Raw genomic sequence first — 24900 nt, 5'->3', positions numbered from 1 at the left:
TGGGGACTCCCCACCAACCAACATTATTCTAATTATTTATTTATTCTCTTTCTCCCCATGACACTGAGTCCTTACCTGTCTCATTCCCCACCTAGAATTATGTCTGATAGATAGCAGGTAGGTGTGAGATAAGTATTTATTGAATAAATGAATGGACAGGAAGTTTTGTTTGCTTTGTTCACTGTTCCATCTCCAGTGCTCAGAATGGTGCCTGTCACCCAAAAGGGGCTCAATTAATATTTGTGGAAGGAATGAATGAAAGAGTAAAGAAAACAAAATGATGCCTAACAAAATATAAGGTGTGTTCTAAATCCCTGGAGCTCGGCAATTGAGAATTTCATTACTAAAGCAGATTTGTATCCACACATAGCCCAAAAAACAGCATCAAATTTTGGTTGTCAATTTTCAGTGATCATGACCGTATCTGAGAGACAGTTCACCATGCATATCCATAAATCAAATGAATGAAACAGATTTTTAACCCAGTTAAAACTGTGCCTGTTTACCATTAACGGAGAATCAACAGAAATGGGAATCTAGATCTGCACTTCAAGTCTCATTTTCTCTAAGAAGCCTTCAGTCCATAAAGACATAGGTTTCTCTAGACTTCCCAGAGAGTGTACTTATGCCCGTATACTTGTTTCAACAGAACATAGACATATTGTCTTTAATACAATTCAGAAAATATTTACTGCCTTGTGAAGCCTCTGGCATTGAGCTAGCCGCCTGGTCTTGCTGCTGATCTTTATTCAAAACATTGTACTCCTAGTAGGCAAGCATTTACTTATAAAAGACCTCTCGGCAATTCTTACCTCAAAATAACAAGGATGATGCTAACAGTATTCTGTTCATTCTCCAACTACTCTGGACAAATGAGAGTTAGAAGATGTCCTATACCTCTAGGCTCTTGAAATTAAAATGTGAGAAACATCAGCTCAACTATCCCTGACTTTAGTTTTTCAGATGTATATAGAACTAACTCACACTCTGTTTTTAAACCTCTTTTTAAAATATACAAGTGACATACAGCTGACCCTTGAATAATGCAAGGGTTAGGGGTGTTGATCCCTTGCGCAGTCACAAGTCTATGTGCAACTCCCCCAAAACTTTACTAATAGCTTACTGTTGATTGAAAGCCTTACCAATACCATAAATAGTCAATTAACATATACTTTGTATATGTATTATACTTTGTAATTCTGTATTATTACTTTATAATAAAGTCAGCTAGAGAAAAAGTTATTAAGAAGATCATTAGGTACGTTTACAGTACTGCACTGTATTTATCAGAAAAAAAAAATCCCATTTGCAAGTGGACCCACACAGTTCAAACCCATATAATTCATCCAGGAAGAAAAACATCTACAGTGAATCTCACCTTTTCTCGTTGGTCAAGGATGTGTGAGACTGTTGCTGTCATGCACAACAGTATCTGCAAAATCTTTGGTAAGTAGGCACTGATCAGATGACTAATGTTCTTCAATACTATTTCAAGGCTATTTAAGATACCATGCTGACGACCTAAAGGAAGAACTTTAGACAAATCCAAATCTTCTACTGACTGAATGACTGCAGAATGGCATTCTCCTAGCGCAAGAGATATCAAGTAAAAGGAAATGTTAGTTACTCTCCAATTACAGCTTCATTTCAATTTCCCTCAATGATACAGTATGATCATGTAGATGATAATGTACTTTCCTAACATATTTTCTCCTGATTCTCTTACCAAATATTCAATGAGCTAGGCATGGCAGATTTTGGTATTATCACTTTATAGATGAGGAAACTCAGAATAAAAGAGAGAGAAACTTGTGCCAGAACTAAGTCTCTAAGCCCACTTCTCATCCTACTTAGACTATTCCTCAAAACCCGAGTTACAATGTCTTCATTCCCCCTCGCAATTTTCCATACACTTTCCTCACTCTCAGCTTTCACTGTCTATGTTGATTTGAGCAGTTTCACAGAAAATGTCCCACTAATTAGAAGTTTCTTAAATGCCGAGAATCAAATGTTTCCTCTTGTAGTCCTTAGTGAATAAATAAAACAAAATTCTTTATAAACAGGCACCAAAATTGATTTCATAATTTACTTAAAAGACTTGAATTGTTACCGCTTGAGCTTTATACTTCAAACCAACTGGCATGAAATCACAGGCTTGCTAATTCATACACCTAAATGGTACACCTGTAAGAGTACCATTTATAGCTACCCTCTTACAATGGAGGCTGTTTCATTGAACAAAAGCCTTTCTATTCTTTTGCAGGGCAATATACGGAATGAAAACATTTTAACAGCTGAATCCATTATCATAGAAAAATACAGAACTTAATGTAACACATTACCCTATAAATAAATATCTATGTTTGCCTAAAGCAAAGCAATTATGGGACTACAGCAGAGGTTCTGCAGTCAGAAAGAGCTATCATTTTCTCCCTCCCTCCCCCTTCCTTCCTTCCTCCCTCCCTTTCTTTCTTTCTCTCTCTTTATCTCTCTTTCTCTCTCCTATTTTTGGGGCACCTGAGTGGTTCAGTGGTTGAGCTTCCAACTCTTGATTTCAGCTTAGGTCATGCACCTCACAGTTGGTGAGATCGAGCCCCAATGCTAGACTCTGTGCTGTTACCTTGGAGCCTGCTTGGGATTCTCTCTCTCTCCCTCTCTCTGCCCCTACCCAGCTTGGATGCTCGCTCTCTCTCAAAATAAATAAACTTAAAAAAAAAAAAAAACAGAAACAAAAACAAAACTACCATTTTCTACCTGAGTGGCTATAAGCAAAATACTACACTAAGTCTCAGTTTCCTCATTTGTAAAATGGGACCAGTCAAGTAATGATACCTCATGTGGTTATTTTAAGGATCAACTGAGTTGTATGTAAAGGGATCTGCCATAATGTCTGGCATGGAGTATGCAGTCAATAATGTTAGCTATTATTATTATTAATAATTACTAACATTGCACACCAAAGAACAGACCACAGAGCATTTCAACTCATTTTTATATACTTACTACATTCACTGCACTTAGACGGTGAGGTTGAGAGCAGAGATTATTGAAAAGTGTCCAGGGTACAGGAGGTATTCAATTAATCACTACTCAATAGATGAATGACTTAGTGAATGACTAAATACCAAGACAACTGAAATTAATACATCAGCATGCTCTAAGTTTCTAAGGAGAAACATATTCATTGTGTATGCATAAGTACCATTTTTCAAATGGCCTAAATGCACAACAATCAAAATACATTATCTCCTTCCTTCCTTCCTTCCTTCCTTCCTTCCTTCCTTCCTTCCTTCCGTCCTTCCTTTAATTTAAAGATCTTATTTTTTCTAAGTAATCTCTACAACCAACATGGGGTTTGAACTTACAACCCTGAGATCAAGAGTCGCATGCTCCACCGACCGTGCCAGCCAGGCTCCCCCTGAAAAATACACATTTTCTAATCAGGGGCTTACTGACACATGGATGCTGACGACCCTCAGGATCAGTGTGAGCTTTGCTTAATTCAATCAAAATTTCAAATGAATTCCATTTCAGCCAAAAGTCCACCATCAAGATTGGGAGGAACAGTCCCATGAGAAAGATGTCCAAGAGCACAGGAGACTTAGCCTGAGACATCAGAAATCTACAGCAGACAACACACATTCAGAGTAGCAGGGAGTTGAGAGCTACCATTCCTGAAGTGCTTCACAGGTTCAAATAGCAGGTCCAAGAATGTCTCGATCTCCTCCGGTTTGGTCCCAGCAAGGAATCTCAGAACAATGGACATGCGGGTCCCTGAGGCAGATTTCCCCTGAGTTTTACTCCCAGTCTTATTTTTCATTCGGCCATACAAAATCCTAAAAAGTTAATTAAGAGAACATTATTTTCTTTGCACATTAATCCTGAAACATAATTCTAGTCATTTTGTTTTCCTAAAAGCCAAGAACAGCAAGTCAACGGACTTAAAAGGATATATTATAAAATAAGGAAAGATGAAAACAGAAATTAGTTATTTAACATATAAAATTTAGAAGAACAACAACAAAAAACAAGGCTGAAGGAAGCAGGAGGAAGGAAATAATAAAGATAAAAGGCCAAAAGGTAGTTCTTTATATGAAGAAAAAAGCAGTAAAATAGGCAAGCCAAAGGTATATCTAATCAAGCAAAAATGAAAACAATAATACATAGATTAAAAGGAAATAAGTGAATTCAACTCTAAGTACAATAAGGAAACTGGCAAGATTTCAATTAAATGGGGAATTTCCTGGGCAAGAAAAAGCCAAAACACGTAAGTAAGTGAAAGGAACTTAAGAAAACCTGAACAGTAATCATGAGTAAACATGGAACCTATACAGTTTTTCAGATGAATTTTTTAAACTGTCAAAGAAAACTAATTGCTATGCTATAAAGTTTCATAGCTGAGAGAAAGAAGGAACAGTCCTTTTTCATTTATGAAGGTGGTGTAACTAAGATATTGAGTTGGGCTAGGAACAAAAATAAAATTATATACCACTCTTGCTCTTAAACATAAAACCCATTTCTTTTTAAAAAAAATTTTAGTGTTGGGGCGCCTGGGTGGCGCAGTCGGTTAAGCGTCCGACTTCAGCCAGGTCACGATCTCGCGGTCCGTGAGTTCGAGCCCCGCGTCGGGCTCTGGGCTGATGGCTCGGAGCCTGGAGCCTGTTTCCGATTCTGTGTCTCCCTCTCTCTCTGCCCCTCCCCCGTTCATGCTCTGTCTCTCTCTGTCCCGACAAAAGTAAATAAACGTTGAAAAAAAAAATCTTAAAAAAAAAAAATTTTTAGTGTTTATTTTTGAGAGAGAGAGAGAGAGAGAGAGAGAGAGAGAGAGAGAGAGAGAACACATGTGCACACGCACAAGTGAGGGAGGGGCACAGAGAGCAAGAGACACAGAATCCGAAGCAGGCTCCAGGCTCTAGGCTCTGAGCTGTTAGCACATAGCCTGATGAGGGGCTCAAACTCACAAGCTGTGATATCATGACCTGAGCAGAAGTCGGATGTTCAACCGACTGAGCCACCCAGGCGCCTCATAATACTCATTTCTAATTACAGTATCCAGTAATGCATTAAAACAATATTAAAGCTAAATAAGAAGTATCCCAGAAATGCAAGACAGAATCACTAGCAAAACCTATTAGATTGGGGTGCTTTATACTCTTAAACATTTTTGAGGTCCCCAAAGAGCTTTTGTATGAGTTTTATCTATTGATATTTATCATAGTAGAAATTAAAATGGGTTACCATCAATAATATTTTTGATAAAAAATAATTTTATTTTCCAAATCTCTCCCCACCAAAACTTAGTGAGTCTAGAGGTATGTTTTTTTTACTTATTTTCACATTTCTTTACTATCTTGCTTATTAGAAGATAACTGGATTTTTCTATCCGTTTCTGCATTCAATCAATTGCAATGTATTGTAGTTGAAGAAAATCTAGACTTTAAACAGATATGCAGGTGGGGAAAGGAAACATATTTTGTAAACTTTCAGATAATTCTTTTGTGATAACTGTGGATATTGCACTTTGATACTACACCAAACTTCAACAAGTGGTACTTTCCATTTTTTCTATTTTTTTAATTTTCTTTTTAATGTTTATTTATTCTTTGAGAGAGAGAGAGGGAGAGAGAGAGAGAGAATGAGCAGGGGAGGGGCAGAGAGAGGGAGGCACAGAATCCGAAGCAGGCTCCAGGCTCTGAGCTGTCAGCACAGAGCCTGATGCGGGGCTCGAACTCACAAACCGTAAGATCATGACCCAAGCTGAAGTCGGACACTTAACCAACTGAGCCACCCAAGCGCCCAACAAGCCTTCTTAAAGGCTAGTTGCAATGTGCAATCTGAAACATATTCATAAACTCTGTGATCTGTTACCTTAATCTCCATCTGTCTATCTTGCACTTTGAATGGATCTTTACCCACCAGTGATTCTGTAACACATATTGGTAATTTGGAAAATAGGCCATTCGATGAGACAACCAGTATTCAGCAGAAGTGCTTTATGCACATTTCCCACTTTGTCATATAAGACAATAAAAAGACGAGTACTCAAGGTTTAAGATTCACCAAGAACATTAATGAAACCAGGATTTTTTTTTTTTTTTTTTTTAACTCCAGGTGTGTGGTAATGAAGAATGACTGGTACAGTTTGGAGGCACTGTCCTGATTAGTTGTGGGGCACCAGAAGTTGCTTCTGCCTCGTCAGCACAAATACCGGCATGCTGGGAAAAAGTAATGTCTTAGTAGTACTATGAAAAATGTCTTAACCTCACAGACCACCTGAGAGCATCTCAGCGACAGCCCCCGCCAAGAAGGGGCAGACTACACTTCAAGAAGGGCTGCTCTAGCAGCATTACTGTTAAATACGGCAGCAAGACAAGGATAACCACAACCACTACCACCACAGTTCATTCTTCTAGTCTGTGTAGGTGATATGTAACTTTAAAAAACAAAAAATAAGGCTTGTTTGTTTCTACCATAAAAGACGAAATTAATTTGACTAACATTTACTACAGGCCATGGAGTACCTTCTGTCAGGGGAGACAAGTGATAAGAAAGAGGATATGCCGCACAATTATGAGGAAAAATAAAGCGAGGCAGGGGACTAAAGGGTGGTTAGAGGAAGGTGCGATTCTACACAAAGTGGTCGAGGAAGGCATCCTGACAACATGACATCGGAGAGAAGACTGAGTGAAGAAGAGCTAGCCAACTTGTGTTGTGAGCACAGAGATGAGCAGGTCCACAGACTTGGAAGTGGTCTCTGAGGGGGGCAGTGAATGGAAACCATGTGGCTGGACAGGCAGGCTGCAGGGAGGTCATACCAGGCCCTCGAAGGAGGAGTGAGGACCTTCTATTTTATTTCGAGTAAAATGGAACCTTAAAGAGTTTTTTTTAAACAGCAGACTAATAATTTAATGACTGTTATTAACGATTACTTTTTCCACCAAGAAAATCCAATGAAAACTATTAAAACAAATATAACAAAGGTCTGTACTGTGGATGGTTACATTATCAACACCAAAAATCAATAGCTTTTATAATCATAATTAGTTACATACCAAATGAATGAATTATTTGTACTATTTCTCAATAAAATTTAAAGGAATACTGGATTTAATTTTAACATTATTATTAAAATAACTCCACGGCAAGATCTTTCTTTATGTTAGGGACAAAGTTTATTTTATATCTTATCTTAAAGTTTATTTATTTACTTTGAGAGAGAGAATGCAAGCAGGGAAAGGACAGATAGGGGTGGGGGGGGAATCCCAAGCAGGCTCCACACCACCACTGTGTGAGCCTATCGCGGGGCCTGAACTCACAAACTGTGAGATCACGATCTGAGCCGAGACCAAGAATTGGGACTCTTAAGCAACTCAGCCACCCAGATGCCCCAGGGACAAATTATTTTCAAGTAAGTTTCTATAACAATTTGACTTCTCCAAAAGGTCCAATAAAAAAAAAATTAAAATAAAATAAAAAGTGAAATATTCCATTATAATTGAAAAAATTATAACTGAAGGAATAATCATATGATTATAAATGAAAGAATCATAATACTCCATTCACAACTGTTTTTGTGATCAACTTAAAAAAATCAGTTGTAAACAGTATAAATACCTCATCAGAATGGGAAACAGATCTGCTCGGTGGGCTGTTTTCACTACTGCATTATCTTCAGAAATGCTAAAATGCACTATCTCTTCCTTAAAGCTTCGGTCTTCAAGCAATCTTTGTAAGTTTTCCCTTTAAAAATAGAATACAGCACAAATCATCATTTAATAATCAATGGTACCTTTAAAAAATGCAATATAGTACAGTAATCCAAAAAACTGAAACAGGTATTAAGAATACCCATATTGTGGTTGATATCCATAAAGGAAAATTTTCACAAAATGACAGGCTTTCAAAGTTTAAAAGGTAAAAGTGACTATAAGGAAGTAACAGTCAATAACTCAGCTGTTTAAAAGAGATTCATACAAAAGCTTTCCTTAGTTCTTACAGAGAGTGATCATTATGATTCCCTGCGTAATCACCAAGATTTTGGCGTTACTGAAGCAACATGATATAACCTTCTCAACACATATCAATTAATATTCTCTTTCCTACCTTATTACTGATGAAGAATCACTCTTAACACACAAATATACTTTCAGTTTTCATTTATTACTTGAAAATAGCATTATTATTATGGTAGAAAAGAGGGAAATTTCCTAGGCCTTCAGAAAATTATTTTAGAAAGGCTCTCAGGTAGAAAGATAAAAATCAGCCAAAGAAACAGCATTTCTTTAGCTTCAAGTAACTTACCTGTAAGGGAGGATATGTGGATGCTTATATGTCATTATACAATCCAGGGTTATTTTCTGCACCATTTGATCCTGATGTAGCAACAGCTAAGAATGATATTTTATAGAATAAATTAATGAAGTCACATATACCATGGGAAGTTATATGTGAGTTATGGGCAGAATGAAGATAAATTCTGCTGAAATCATGTAAGTCCCCCGTTAAGAAACATCCAAATGAAAAAAAGGAAATTTTGTTTCCCCTTATGGCCTAGAATGACAACCAATGCTTACTCAGCTTCTGGCATTAAATTTCGTCTACAATCTTTTCTGTAACTGAAGATCATATATTGTGACTGCAACAGATTCTTATTCCAACTATCAGCTTTCACTCAATCTAACAGATCCTGAAATTCCAGCACTCCGTAAGACCAATTTATGTAAAAGGAAAAGTAGCTAGCTTCTTTTGGCACAAATCCATTGTTAATACAGCTGATCAATGTTACCCAAGATGTCTTTAATACCAACAAAATCAGTACTGTCTAAAACTGTTTCTCAAGATACAGAAAATAATTATTAACTTTTAAAACATTGTACTGGAAAGGTAGACATAGGCCCTATTTATTAACAATTATTAAAAACCTAAAAGTTATTCTGATAAAGTAAATGACAAGAGAAAATTTCACAAAGAATTATAGTGGCAAGAATATATTTTACTTACCTGAAGATACAGGTCATATAATTTGGATTCTAGATATAAGGCTCGTGGATTTGAAAACTTTGAGAAAACTTGCAAATGAGCAATTAACTGCCTAAAAACACAAAAAACAAAAACCACAGGCAACACAGAATTAAAGAACAGAGATTTTCTTAAGATGATAGTGCCCACCAATTTTAGTCTCTCTGACAACTATGCCAAACACCTTGACTATGGTTTCACTGTTAACTCACAAACAAGTTTTAATTATTTGCATTTAGGAAATTATTCTACAGAAATTCTCAATCTCACGCAGGCCTTCCTTTGAAATCTAGGCTCTCCCCCAGAAAATCATTCAGGATGTGCTTCGAATGGTTTAAATTAACCAAACATGGGAAGTAATCAAACAGCAATACATTGCAAAGTTGAACACAGGTAATTTCTGAAATGATTCCTTGTCTAGTTTCGATGCAGTAGACAAGAAGGTGGTGAAATATAATCTTCCTCATTTTCATATAACATGAACACTGATGTCAGGAAACAGAGGTCCATGTTTGGGTAACCATGACTCTTGGTTACCAAGGAGTAAGAAAGAACAATATTCTGTGGTCAAAAGTTAAATATGGATATGGGACTGCCTCCAAGCCACTTGGATCATCCACTACATCCAATAAAAGAGGCTGAGAAGAGAGCTCAGTGACTCGCTCAACTTCCTAATCCATAGGCTTCATGAGGCTTTAAAAAATTTTTTTTTCTTAATGTTTGAGAGAGAGACAGAGACAGAGCACGAGAGCAGGAGGGGGAGACAGAGAGGGAGACACAGAATCTGAAGCAGGCTCCAGGCTCTGAGCTGTCAGCACAGAGCCCGACGTGAGGCTCCAACTTGGAAACAGTGAGATCATGACCTGAGTCGAAGTTGGACACTTCGACTGAGCCACCCAGGTGCCCCAATGAGGCTTTAAAATAGTACTTGGGAAACAAACTGTTTTCTCTCTGTGTATAATTTATAAGCTGTATAGGGCTTAAAAAAAAAACCTGAATGAACAAACGTTCCGATTTGAAGAGGTTTTATCTGCCTATTTCAAGACTAAAAGCAGGGAGAAGTGAAGAGAGATAGAAACCATGCTGCACAGGTGATGCTGACTTTGGGGAAAGCGACTTAATGTTTCAGAGTCTCAGTTTCCTCATCCAGGCAAAGATACCACCTCCTGGATTTCCTGCAAGGATTGAACCAAACTTGTGGGGTCTCTGCTCCTAAGAGTTTAGTAAACAGTGCTCCTCCTCTGCTCCCGGGCAAAAGAATGCAAAACTGTAAAAGTCCTACGGGACTCTATTAACAGAGAAAGTAATCTTGAAGTTAGGACCTCTTTACATATTATGGAGAAATGGGGATAAGGGTAGCACTCGTGCTTACATTTAGCTTCCATACCTGTGATGGTTAGTCTTTTTTTTTTTTTTAATTTTTTTTTTCAACGTTTATTTTATTTTTGGGACAGAGAGAGACAGAGCATGAACGGGGGAGGAACAGAGAGAGAGAGGGAGACACAGAATCGGAAACAGGCTCCAGGCTCTGAGCCATCAGCCCAGAGCCTGACGCGGGGCTCGAACTCACGGACCGCGAGATCGTGACCTGGCTGAAGTCGGACGCTTAACCGACTGCGCCACCCAGGCGCCCCTGTGATGGTTAGTCTTAAGTGTCCACCTGTCTAAATTACAGCAGTCAGTTATGTAATGAAATGCTAATCTAGGTGTTGCAAGTATTTTGTAGATGTTGACAAAATCGGTTGGCTTTAAATAAAGGAGACTACCCTCAATAATGTGGATCGGACTCATTCAATGAGGCCTTAAGAGCAAAAACAGATATTTCTCAGAGAAGGAATTCTGCCATAAAATTGTGACATAGAAATCCCAGTCTATGAATTTTGTGCTCAAGACTACAGCACCAAATCTTGCCTAAGTTTCTAGCTTGCCATCTTGCCCTACAAATTCTGGACCTGCTGGCTCCCATAATCACGAGCGAATTCGTTAAAATAAATCTTTACACACACACACACACACACACACACACACACACACACACACCTTCATTCTGTTGGTCTGCTTCTCTAGAGAAGTCTGATACAACGTCCATATATACTTATCACTGAGCCCTTCCTTACAGTTTTACAAATAAACTTTTAAAATTTTCTTTGAAAATATCTACTCCTTCCCCCCAACATGTATTATTTTTTTATGCTCCATGTGGCCTTAAAGAGCCAAAGAAAAGAGGAACCAATTTGTATGTTCTCAATAAATACTTGCTAGCAAGGACCATGTTCCATGAAGGATTACAAACTCAGGACTATGAATTTATTGAGATGACACAGGAATGTGAGTACCAATTTACTCAAATTTTCTTTTCCTTTTTTTTTTTTTTTTTTTTTTAAGTTGGCTCCACAACCAGTGTGGAGCCCAGTGAGGGGCTTGAACTCACAACACTGACATCAAGACTTGAACTGAAATCAAGAGTCAGATGCTTAACTGACCTAACCACCCAGGCGTCCCCCCTCACATTTTAACTGGTGTATGTTAGCAATATTCTAAGTTTGGCTACAGGGGGCAGAAAAATTAAGACGTGAACCTTATCCTTAAAAGACATTCTGATATGGCAGATCTATAAAAAATTCATTAATATCCAAGGCAAGGAGAAGCACCATGATAGAGGCTGTTATGAGTCTGAAGCTGAGTTAAGAGAACTTTCAGTTTAAAAGACAGGACAAGCTTCCATAAAGAAGTAGCACAGAACAGTTTCTGGAAGCATGAGTAGAATTTCAGTTGGCAGGTGTGAGGCAAGGGCACAGCAGAAAGAGGGGAGGACACAGCAAAGGTCCAGAGGTAAGAAAGAAAGAGGTATGACTGGATAAGTAGCTTATTCATTTATTCAACAAAGAAATACGAGGACTAATCTTTTGCTAGCTGTGTGCTGAGGATACGAAGAAGAAAACAGCAATCTTGGTCTTGGAGAAAGTAGTAGGGGACAGAACGCTCAGAGTTATGAGAAGGTAGAAACAAAAGGAACTAGTTTCAGGAAGCATGGCCACACTCTTTCTTGCCCCTATGCTTTATACACTATCTCATTCATTCATTCATTCATTCATTTTGAGAGAGAGAGAGAGAGAGAGAGAACACAGGGGAGGAGGGGCAAAAAGAGAGGGGGGGAGAGAAGGAGAGAGGGAGGGAGGAAGAGAGAGGGAAAGAGAGAGAGAGAGAGAGAGAGAGAGAGAGAGAGAGAGAGAATCCCAAGCAGGCTCTGCACTGTCAGCAAAGAGCCAGATGCAGGGCTCGAATTCACCAACTCAGGTGAGATCATGATGTGAGTCGAAATCAAGAGTCAGACACTTAACTGACTGAGCCACCCAGGCACTCTCACACTATTTCCATTAGCTGCCAAGTCCTTCCCTGCCCTAGCTGCCCAGCAGGCTTTCTTTCATCTTTCAGCTTCAGTGGGGCCCTCTCCTTTGTAATAATCTTCTCTTTGTGATAGAATTAAGTCATTTTTCACTATGGTCCTAGAACTCAGTTTTTGTCGTTGTTGTTTTTGGATTTGTCCTGCCCTAAAACTCCTTTAAAAATACTTCTTCTATAAAAAAATTTGACCAGGCATTAGACTGTGCTTCCTGTGTAGCTTTGAAGCCCAACACTTAACAAAATGCACTCAGAACAGCTGCTGAATGAACCAATAAAAGGCTTGTGGGAAGACTGAACAAACAGGCAGATCAGTTTGAGATTTATAAAGTGCTAAAATAACACGGTAGCACCAATACACTGGATCCTTGCAGCCTCAATGCAGACAGTCTTCAAGGAAGCTGCAGTAACTTCTGAAAGCCTGATCACTTCTACTTTTTCTGAGGTTTCTTAACAATTTACGTAAGTGAACACCCCAGATGACAGGAAAGAGAATGTAATGGGGGCAAGGGGTAGGGACAAGTCAAAAGGCAAAAGCGCTGACAGATTTATAAGAGATGTTCCATTACGTGTTCCCCTAGCACACAAAATAACACCCTGGTGCCATGAGAGTGAAGGGCAAAGATCAAAGAGCATTCAACCACTCGAGGACCGATGCTCTTGTCGATAAAAAGCACTTATGATTAGATGACCCCCAAAATCCCGACAACTCAAGTCAGGGGCAAAATAAGTAATAATAAGCAACCAAAAAACTCAGAAAACTGGCAGGTTTCTTTGGGCTGCAAAAGAAAATCACAAGGCGATGCAGCACTTCTCTGAGTAATTATATGAGTGGTTCGTCTTGTCTAAGGCTATATGTCACACTTAGGCCATCAGAGGTCTCTTCCCGTTTCTCCCAGAACCCTGGATTTGTGATCTTCCAGCAATGTTGAACTTACTTTGCTGCAGCTCTTCTGGTCTTTTTCTTCTGTGAGGGCTCACCCATGGGCACTGCTTCTTCCTCCAGCTCTTCGTCATCTCCAGCATCGGGTTCCTCTTCAGTCTCCCCCGCAGCCACCCCTTTCCCTTTCCTGCGCAGATCCTGGGTGGGAGCAACCTGCAGGTCTGCTGGGTAATACTCGTTGCTACAGTAGAAAGAGATGAAGCAGAGTTGTCCTAATTCTGTTTGTGACAGATGGATGTACATCCACGGTTCAGAGTCACACAATGAGAGTCACCAGGGGCACCTTAGCCAAACCTTCTCACATTATTCTTTCTTATTCAGCCCCTCTTAAGTACCTGGTTTGGCAAACCTACCATTAATTGCAGTTACACTTTTAAAATCCCACTGTTACACTGTTGAAAATATTTGAAAAATCTCTTTTGTCCTGAGCTGAAATCAGTCTCTCTTCTCTGTCTCTGGAACTGTAACTGGGGGAGGTGGGTATAGGGGTGGATTTTATTAAATAAGGAAACATAGCACTAAGACCATGCCAGTCACTTTCACCCAGACCCACTGTACTTTGCCAATGTCCTTTTGCAAATATGGTGCCACAGAAAAATTCAGTCCTCTGGACGTGGTCTGGTAAAACAGGTGGACTGTCAACTCCATTGCTTTCAGGGGCAGACACAGCATGACACAGACTCAAACTGAATGTCCAGGTAATGAAAATCACAAAGTATTTGTGTTTTGCCTCTTTAAACTAAGCTTATCCAATTCCTATTCACGTTTGTTTTTATTAGATTCCATCCCTTTAATTTTGGTCTGATATTTGAAGTAACTAATATTATCTTGAAGGCTGCCACAGAGTGCACTGCTTTTGAGTCATTTTAATTCCATCATCCAACAACTTGTTTATTTGTGGTCTGTTTTGTGCATGGACAGCACTGGGCTACAGACACAAGGAAATCAATCAGACAGGCTTTAAAGTCTGCACCCAAAAATACACTGATAAAATAACATGTTTGAGGGTAGCACCCTCCCAGCACACCTGGAAGACACTCCAGGTCAACACACGTTAAACTCCAGGTGAATACACGAAACTAGCCCTGGAGAGCTGGGACACTTTACTATAGTCAACTCTGTATTTTCAGCCAGCAGGATCTAGCACTTGATACCTACCAGGCAGACGAATAAATAAAATGAACAAGGTTGCTGTGTCGGTTACAAACCATACCATCATCTACTGAACAGCACCCCCACTATAATCCCAACACTCAGCTAACCATATAGAACATAAATTTTAAACTGTATCTCCATGTACAGCATGTTCACTAGTGTTTGTTAAGTAAGATAATTCACACGGAGCACTCACAAGAGTGCTTCTAGCACACAGCAGGGACTCTTCAGATGTCACCTGTTATCAAGGTATCGTCATTATTAGTCACTCCTGCCTCTGGTTTGGTTCTTCTCAAAGAATGTTTGTTTACAAGGGATTCACAAATTAGTTCTAAAACTGAATTGTTGGAAACATATTTAGAAATGTAAATTTCTAGTAAAAAAATAAAATAAAACGCCCATAATATATTTCAAAGTCAAAATGAAAGGTGACATTTGCATTTTCCATTAGTTTGGATCATCTATAAAAGTATTTGCCACAGGTAATCATTGCCAACTAATATTAAATATTTTTTAAATTGTATATCTTTTAAAAAAATATTGTGTATCTATAGTCTCTAAGTCTTCTTAAACTCAGAAATGACATCTTGTTACAGGCTCCTCTCTCCATCCCCAGGAATCTATTAGTAATCCCTTTCTTTCTTTAGGGAAAAACTTTAGAAAATTAACAGAGCAGGAAATTTATTTCCTGTTAACACCATTAGTACTTGCTTCCGTATGTATAGCTCTTTGTAGCGCACAAAACAACTGATAAACATTATTTTATATGATCTTCAAAACAAGGCAGGGAAGCTAAATATCGTTTTCATGCTATAAATAAATTGAAGCCTGAAGAATTAGGTGAAAAAATCATTACTCTTCCACCATGGAACCTACTGACCTGCCTGAATCTTTGTTTGTAACCTTTGCCAGAATGAATTATTCATATAAACTTTTCTACTTATGCACTGGATCCTATCTTAACTATTCAAAGACATGACTGCAGCAATTTTATTCCCTCTCTTACATTACAAATTTTCCCTCCTTTCTGGATCATTCACAACACCAGCATTACACAGAGGTGCGCTGCTTAAATCTTAAACAGCAACCTACTAACAGCAGCTCTCTCCACTCCCACATCACCCTCCACCTGTCTGCTTCTTTTTTACAAGAACTATCCACACTTGCTGTTTGCATTTTTAGTTCTGTTTCCTTTTAAGCTCATTTTAATCAGGCTTTCATCCCTACCAGGTTAACCAAAACAACTCTTGTTAAGATGCCTTCTAAAGCCAATGATCAATTCTTATGCTTTATCTGACTGACATCTCAGACATGTATGATCCAACTAATTACTCTCTCTTCAAAATGCTTTCTTCATGTGGCACCTGGGATGCTACATGGTCTTGGTTCTTCTCTCACTCTTTCTGGCTTCCTTTGCTGGCTCCTTATCTCCCAACTTCTAAATCTCGGCTATCAGTCCTTGGAAGTCTTCTCTGTCTACATTTACACCTTAGGTGTAGCTTCATTCCTGGTCTCACGATTTAAAAATCATGTGTATACTGATGATTCTCAATTTATAATCTTTAGGCCAAACCTTTCCCTCCAACTTTAAACTTCAAATTCAACTGCCTATTCAACATCCCTACTTAGATGGCTATTCAGTATCCCAAACATAACACCTAGAAAAATGAACTCCTGATCTCCCCCACAAATCTGCAAACCTGTGCTTTCCTCCCAATCTCAGTAAATGGTGACTCTCTTCTTCCAGTCACTCAGCTCAAAACCTTAGAGACATCCCCAATTCCTCCCCTTTCACCTTCCTGTACCAACATTCCCCCTTTTCCCCCAAACACCTACACATCTGATCTGTTGGCTGACCAAATTGCACAGGCTGTTCTAAGTGTAATCCCCCCCCAAATATATTTTACTGACGTGAAATCTTTCCAAGAATATGCAGAATTCAACCACCCCTCATCAGCTGTACTACTACAACCTTGGTCAAGTCACCCACATTTCTTGCCGAGCTTTATAATCTCTGAAGCTGGTCTATCTGCTCTGACTGACCCACAGTCTATTCTTGACATGACAGCTAGAAAAATCCTTAAGAAATCTTAAGTCATGTCACCTCTGTTTAAACCTTCTGATGTCTTTCCATTTCACTAACAGAAAAAAAACAAGTCCTTTACCATCACTTGAAGGCCCTACACAATTTGGTCTCCTGTTAAGTTTTTGGCCTAATCTTTAACTATTTTCTCCCAGGGTCACTGCTATAGCCACTCAGACTTTCTTGCTGTTCTTTGAACAAGCCAAGCATGATGTGGTTTGTAGCCTGCTTAAGTTACACATATGACACTTTCCCATATAATGAAATACTACTATAAAACATACTCTTCGTTGATGATTAGTCCTGTTCTGTACATCACATCCCGTATCTTTAGAGTTTTAAAGTCATCCAGCTATCTACTCAAAACAAAACAATGCTCCAGAAAGTTGTTATTCTGTAGTAACATACAAAGTACATTCCCCCTCAGCATCCTAGGAAACATAAGCAGACTGACAACACAGTGGCTGGGGCTGGGTTTCTGGAAAACACGTTAAAGCCCCAAGAAAGGCAATGAAACAACAAGGCAAAAAATAACAAGGCCTTTGTATGCTAATCTAATTCAACAAGCCTTTCTTATTTTGTAACCTGCAATTAAAAAAATTTTTTTTTTAATTTTTTTTTTTCAACGTTTATTTATTTTTGGGACAGAGAGAGACAGAGCATGAACGGGGGAGGGGCAGAGAGAGAGGGAGACACAGAATCGGAAAGAGGCTCCAGGCTCTGAGCCATCAGCCCAGAGCCTGATGCGGGGCTCGAACTCACGGACCGCGAGATCGTGACCTGGCTGAAGTCGGATGCTTAACCGACTGCGCCACCCAGGCGCCCCTCCAAAAAAATTTTTTTAATGTTTATTTATTTTTGAGACAGAGAGAGACAGAGCATGAACAGGGGAGGGGCACAGAGAGAGGGAGACACAGAATCCAAAGCAGGCTCCGGGCTCCAAGCTGTCAGCACAGAGCCGAATGCGGGGCTCGAACTCACGGACTGTGAAACCATGACCTGAGCTGAAGTTGGATGTTTAACTGACTGAGCCACCCAGGCGCCCCTGTAACCCGGAATTTTTATTTTTATATTTTTTAATTTAAAATAAAAAAAATTTTAATGTTTATTTTTGAGAGAGAGCGAGAGAGACAGAGAGAGAGGGAGACACAGAATCCAAAGCAGGCTCCAGGCTCTGAGCTATCAGCCCAGAGCCTAATGTGGGGCTCAAACCCATGAACCATGAGATCGTGACCTGAGCCGAAGTCAGACACTTAACCAACTGAGCCACCTAGTTGCCCCTATAATTTTTTTTTAACTTGGAATTTTTATTAACACCATTTGTGGCATGGTTACATTTTAACTGGTGTCAAATTAAGTGGCAAAAAAAACCTAGCTGTTATCTGAGAGAGCCAGTGCTTTACAGATGAACCAATGGTTTGAAAATGTGATGGACATACTAAAAAAACAGCCTACTTGGGAGTTTAAGACTTCACATCTTCTCTTCCTCATACTCTATCAGGGACATATTCCTGGAAAGGAATACTTACTGGATAAATCTCAGGAAAAGTGGGGAAAGCTCCCTGGACCGTGGCTCTACCCTCTCTGGGAATTTTGCCAGAGCTCGCCAGAGCAAAAATCGGAAGTTGGTGTGGTCCAGTCTTTCCTGACAGTCAGTTTTTGATGTTAACTGCTCATGATAAAGAGCTCCAACATCTCCTTCCTGAGGCTGCTCCCAACTTTCATCTCCAATGGACTTCTCATCTCTTACATCATTTTGCAGCTCTTTCTCTGCAAGAAAAAAAGCCATTGGAACCACTAGAGAAATGTTAACATTTGTCCTCTGGGTCTCCTCATGTGAGGGTGTTTCTAGCTCTAGTGATATGAGGAAACAATAAAATATATCCAAAGGTTATCAGGATAGTACATTACTCATTTCTGTTTCCTGATTTGATGCACAATTAAGCAGTAAAAAATTAAATAGTTAAACCACCTTTTTTTTCCCCAGCCTCCCTTTCACTTCCCCTTACATACCAGCATGTAGAGCTGCCTTTTCTAGATGTTCATAGTAGACTTTCCAAAATTGCTTATTGTCCATTTCATGTGCATGAGAACTAAGAGAAAAGATCAGAAATACGTGGTATAATCCTTTTTAAAAGATCTCTCATAGGAAAAAAAAAGTGAAAGGATATAATTACAATTTAATTAGGTTATCCTTGAATATAGGGCTTCAATAACTTTTGTACTTTTTTACATTTTTTCAAAATGCCTGCACTGAGCAGGAATTTTTATTAATTTCAGTGTAGTTGAAACACAATATTATATTAGTTTCAGGTGTATAACTTAGTGATTTGACAAGTTTATACATTATGCTGTGCTCACAAGTGTAGCTACCATCTGCCCCATTACATCGCTGTTATAATACCATTGACCATATTCCTTTTATTCCCATAACTTACTGATTCCATAACTGGAAACCTGTATCTCTCACTCTCCTTCACCCATGCTGCCCACACCCCCACCCACTCCCCTCGGGCAGCCATCAGTTTTTTTTGTTTTCTTTTTTTGTTTTCTTTTTTTTTTTCCTTGCCATCAGGTTTTTCTTTGTACTTACAGGTCTGATTCTGCTTTTTGTTTATTTATTCATTTTTTTTAAAGATTCCACTTATATGTAGAATCATATATTTGTCTTTCTCAGTCTGACTTATTTCACTTAGCGTAATACCCTCTAGGTCCACCCATGTTATTTCAAATGGCACAATCTCATCCTTTTTTATGGTTGTGTAATATTCCATTGTGTACATATACCACATTTTCCTTACCCACTCATCCACTGATGGACACTTAGGTTGCCTCCATATCTTGGCTCTTGTAAATAACACTGCAGTGAACATCTATATTTTTGAATTAATGTTTTTGTTTTCTTTGGTAAATACCTAGTAGTGCGATTATATTTTTTTTAATGTTTATTTATTTATTTTGAAAGAGAGAGAGGGAGAGGCAGAGAGAGAGGGAGAGAGAATCCCAAGCAGGCTCCATGTTGTTAATGCAAAGCCCAACATGAGGCTCAATCTCACAAACTGTGAGATCATGACCTGAGCTGAAATCAAGAGTCGGACATTTGGGGCACCTGGATAGCTCAGTTGGTTAAGCAGGCAACTTCAGCTCAGGTCATGATCTCACAGTTCAGGAGTTCAAGCCCTGTGTTGGGTTCTGTGCTGACAGCTCAGAGCCTGGAGCCTGCTTTGGATTCTGTGTCTCCCTCTCTCTGTCTCTCTCCTGCTCCCACTCTGTCTCTCTCTCTCTCTCAAAAATAAATAAACATTAAAAAAAAAAAATGAGTTGGACACTGACTGAGCCCCCCAGGTGCTCCCAGTAGCAGAATTACTGAATCACATGGTATTTCTATTTTTAATTTTTTGAGGAGGAATTATTTTTATAGTCACAAAGTACTAAAGGATATTTTTTAAAACCTAAATAGATCCCTCTAAAAAGGTGTTTTTTTTTGTTTTTTTTTTGTTTTTTGTTTTTGTTTAAGTATATTTACTTTGAGAGAGACAGAAACAGTAAGAAGGGGCAGAGAGAGGGAAAGAGACAGAATCCTTCACGCTGCCAGTGAAGAGCCCAATGTGGGACTCAAACTCACTCAACTGTGAGATCATGACCTGAGCCAAAGTCAAGAGTCAAATGCTTAACTGACTGAGCCACCCAGGCACCCTAAGAAGACTATTTTTAAAGGCACAGTAATGTGAACGGGGCATCAGGTACAAGGTATGGCACATTAAAGAAAGGGGAGGACTCCGGAGAAAAACTCAGCTAACTTTAAAGTGTTGGCTTTCAGAGGTGCCTGGGTGACTCATTCAGTTAAGCGCCTGACATGATCTCGCATTTGTGGGTTTGAGCCCCACATCGGGGAATGTGCTGACACCTCAGAGCCTGGAGCCTGCTTTGGATTCTGTGTCTCCCTCTCCCTCTACCCCTCCCCTGCTTCCACTGTGTCTCTCAAAATAAAATAAAACATTAAAAAAATTTTTAAGTGTTGGTTTTCCTCCACCAAATTAAAATATACGTATCACTGACATAAAGGCAAAAAAAATAACTACATGAAACATACCTTTCAGAATTTGAAGAGAAATCAGATGAATCACATAAGTGTTTATATAATTTGGTATCTTAGCACCAATAATCTCAAAATGTTTATGCTCTAGATACCACCTCACACCTGTCAGAATGGCTAACATTAACAACTCAGTAAACAACAGATGTTGGCGAGGATGCAGAGAAAGAGGATCTCTTTTGCATTGTTGGTGGCAATGCAAGCTGGTGCAGCCACTCTGGAAAACAGTATGGAGGTCCATCAAAAAACTAAAAATAAAATTACCCTACAACCCAGCAATTGCTGGGATAAATACTGGATAAATTTATCCTTGGATAAGTACTCTAGGTAAATCCCTGGATAAACACTACTAGGTATTTATCCATGGGATACAGGTGTGCTGTTTTGAAGGGACACATGCACCCCCCATGTTTATAGCAGCACTATGAACAATAGCCAAAGTATGGAAAGAGCCCAAATGTCCATCGATGGATGAATGGATAAAGAAGATGTGGTACATATATACAATGGAGTATTACTCGACAATCAAAAAGAATGAAATCTTGCCATTTGCAACTACGTGGATGGAACAGGAGGGTATTATGCTAACTGAAATTAGTCAGAGAAAGACAAATACCATACGACTTCACTCATATGAGGACTTTAAGAGACAAAACAAATGAACATAAGGGAAAGGCAATAAAAATAATATAAAAACAGGGAGGGGGACAAAACAGAAGAGACTCATAAATATGGAGAACAAACAGAGGGTTACTGGAGGGGGTATGGGAGGGGGGATGGGCTAAATGGGTAAGGGGCACTAAGGAATCTACTCCTGAAGTCATTGTTGCACTATATGCTAACTAATTTGGATGTAAATTAAAAAAAAATTAAATTAAAAAAATGTGTATGCTCTTTCTGTCATTACTTGTCTAAGAATATGATATTTTTTTCTGCCCCTAATATTTTACTCTCACTTGTGCCTGAGCAGGTGGGCTCCAGACAGGCAATAAACATCTACTGGCACCCAGCTGGGAGCATGAAAGGCCTGGCCTAGCTCTCTGGGGTCACAGACTATGGAGTTCGAAGGAGCAGGTTTGGCCTTTCTTGATCAGCATGGGGTGCCTGGCCAGGGACACAGGTGAGTCTTTTTTTTTTTTTTTTTTTTAAGAGACTGGATATCATTTTTACTAATGCCACAGCCCAACATCCGTTTTGTCACTACAGCAGGTTGATTGAATGTGTGTGTGTGTGTGTGTGTGTATGTTTTCCTGAACAGACGAGGGGCCAGAAGAGACTCAAGCAGGTCTCAGCCAACAGCTCTACTGAGCAGCAACCGAAAGACAGTGACACAGGTTGGACTTCTGCCTGTCTTTCTCCTGGGCTACCTTTCCGCATTCTGAGGGCAAGTGTGAGGCCCATGCCAGCCAAGATTAAAGGGCTTCTTAGCAAAGTTCAGTCTCCAACTCCCAGTCATCACCGCCCCTCTGACCACAGGGATGCCCCTGGGCAAAGTACAGACTGCTAGGCAAAGGTGGATAATCATCACACAAGACATGAACTGTATATGCTGTTGACTATCCATGAAAAATCAATCAGTTTTCAGATAGACAGATGTACCCAACAGGAAGACAGCCTAGCCAGCCATGGAGAACCATGAAAGGCATTTAGCAATTGAGAAGTCAACATTTTTGATAGCGGGCTACTAGTAACACATATGTCAGATTCTTCCTTAAGCACAATAAGTGAAATTATGAAGTTGATGTTAGAAGGCTTTGTTTTCAGAATGGTTCGATGGTTCTGAAGGGCAGTAAAAGGCAAACTGGTTCCAAATTGTAAAGAGATTTGTTTATTCTACTTCTGTCAAGTAAGAACTAATGGTTAGGGTTTTGAGAGGTCACACATGATATATGTCTAATCTGACAAAAAGCAGAGTAGACCATCTGAAGACAAAGGTCTGCAAAAGGACAGACTACATATGAAGCACCACATATGTAATTTCTATGTGATTACTAAGGTCCTTTTTAGAACTAAGGGACTCTTGGATACTAGACACCTAGGGTTTCAAAAAGTCATGTTTAAAGTTTGGCTCACTGACTCAATATATATAAATAAAATTTTGCAATTACTATACACTATCTTGTCACTGTAAAAAAAATTTAACAGACCATGGTGAGGAAAATGGCAGCATAGGAGGACACTGGGCTCACCGTGTCCTGCTGACCACTTAGATTCCACCCACATCTGCCTAAATACACCAGACTGCCAGAAGACTAGCAGAGGACTCTCTAGAGCCAAGCGTAGACAAGAGGCCCACGGAAGAGGGGCCCCTCCCGAAGCGGACTACCAAAGGCAAAGCGAGCTGAGTCTGCCCCTCCAGCCCCTGTGCACCTTGCGGATCTGCCCTGGCTAATACGCCAGATCCCATCTAAGCAGCACCACAAGCCTGGCAATGTGTAAGTAGCCCAGACAGGGGGCTACACCACCCCTGGGAGAGGGGAAGATAAGGTCCACACCAGTCTGACTGTGGCCCCAGGGGTGGGCTGGGGGCAGACATCAGGTCTGACTGTGGCCCTGCCCACGAGCGCGAGTTACTCCAGACAGCACAGAGGAAGAGCTCTGCAGTTCCGTGCCACTCCAGGGACTATCCAAAATGATGAAACGGAAGAATTCTCCTCAAAACAAACTCCAGGAAGTAGCGGCAACTAACGAACTGATCAAAAACGATTTAAGTAATGTAACAGAAAATGAATTTAAAATAATAGTCATAAAATGAATTGCTGGGCTTGAAAAACGTATACAGGACAGCAGAGAATCTACTACTACAGAGATCAAAGGACTAAGAAACAGTCAGGAGGAGCTAAAAAATGCTATAAATGAGCTGCAAAATAAAATGGAGGCGACCACAGCTTGGATTGAAGAGACAGAGGAGAGAATAGGTGAATTAGAAGATAAAATTATGGAAAAAGAGGAAACTGAGAAAAAGAGAGATAAAAAAATCCAGGAGTATGAGGGGAGAATTAGAGAACTAACTGACACAACTAAACGTACTAACATATGCATAATTGGGATTCCAGAGGACAAAGAGACAGGGAAAGGTGCTGAAGGTGTACTTGAACAAATCATAGCTGAGAACTTCCCTGAACTGGGGAAGGAAAAAAGCACTGAAATCCAAGAGGCACAGAGAACTCCATTCAGATGTAACTTGAATCGATCTTCTGCATGACACATCATAGTCAAACTGGCAAAATACAAGGATAAAGAGAAAATTCTGAAAGCAGCTAGGGATAAACATGCTGTAACATATAAAGAGAAGCTGATAAGACTAGTGACGGATTTATCTACTGAAAGTTGGCAGGCCAGAAGAAATGGCAGGGAATCTTCAATGTGGTGAACAGAAAAAATATGTAGCCAAGAATCCTTTATTCAGCAAGTCTGCCATTTAGAATAGAAGGAGAGATAAAGGTCTTCCCAAACAAACAAAAACTGAAGGAATTCATCACCACTAAACCAGCCCTACAAGAGACCCTAAGAGGGATCCTGTGAGACAAGGTACCAGAGACATCACTACAAGCATGAAACCTACAGACATCACAATGACTCTAAACCCATATCTTTCTATAATAAAACTGAATGTATATGGACTAAATGTGGCAACCAAAAAACAGGGTATCAGAATGGATAAAAAAATAAGACCCATCAATTTGCTGTCTACAAGAGACTCATTTTAGACCTGAGGACACCTTCAGATTGAAATTGAGGGGATGGAGAACTATTTATCATGCTACTGGAAGTCAAAAGAAAGCTGGAATAGCCATACTTATATCAGACACACTAGACTTTAAATTAAAGGCTGTAACAAGAGATGAAGAAGGGAAATATATAATAATTACAGGGTCTATCCATCAGGAAGAGCTAACAATTATAAATGTGTATGCGCCGAATACAGGAGCCCCCAAATATATGACAATTACTCACAAACATAAGCAACCTTATTGATAAGGATGTGGTAATTGCAGGGGACTTTAACACTCCAATTACAGAAATGGATAGATCATCTAGACACACGGTCAATAAAGAAACAAGGGTCCTGAATGAGACATTGGATCAGATGGACTTGACAGATATATTTAGAACTCTGCATCCCAAAGCAACAGAATATACTTTCTTCTCGAGTGCACATGGAACATTCTCCAAGACAGATCACATACTGGGTCACAAAAT

The 24900-nt window shown here is 39.5% G+C and overlaps 1 protein-coding gene across 2 annotated transcripts in view; it reads right to left on the bottom strand.

Moving 5' to 3' along the window:
• UTP20 (UTP20 small subunit processome component) overlaps window positions 1-24900 on the bottom strand; it is a 107305-nt gene that overhangs the window by 52035 nt on the left and 30370 nt on the right. For both annotated transcript variants that reach the window (XM_043562315.1, XM_043562314.1), the window contains exons 20-27: window positions 18615-18694; window positions 18131-18371; window positions 13359-13544; window positions 9001-9091; window positions 8302-8387; window positions 7615-7740; window positions 3670-3836; window positions 1379-1587 (exon numbers count right to left, since the gene is read on the bottom strand). In XM_043562315.1, coding sequence (XP_043418250.1) covers window positions 1379-1587; window positions 3670-3836; window positions 7615-7740; window positions 8302-8387; window positions 9001-9091; window positions 13359-13544; window positions 18131-18371; window positions 18615-18694 — 1186 coding nt within the window. The remainder of the gene's footprint in view (window positions 1-1378; window positions 1588-3669; window positions 3837-7614; window positions 7741-8301; window positions 8388-9000; window positions 9092-13358; window positions 13545-18130; window positions 18372-18614; window positions 18695-24900) is intronic.

The sequence above is a fragment of the Prionailurus bengalensis genome, chromosome B4 (genome assembly GCF_016509475.1).
Source record: "Prionailurus bengalensis isolate Pbe53 chromosome B4, Fcat_Pben_1.1_paternal_pri, whole genome shotgun sequence".
Lineage (NCBI taxonomy): Eukaryota > Metazoa > Chordata > Mammalia > Carnivora > Felidae > Prionailurus > Prionailurus bengalensis.
The sequence above is the reverse complement of the archived record's forward strand: the minus strand, read 5'-3'. Positions and strand labels throughout refer to the sequence as shown.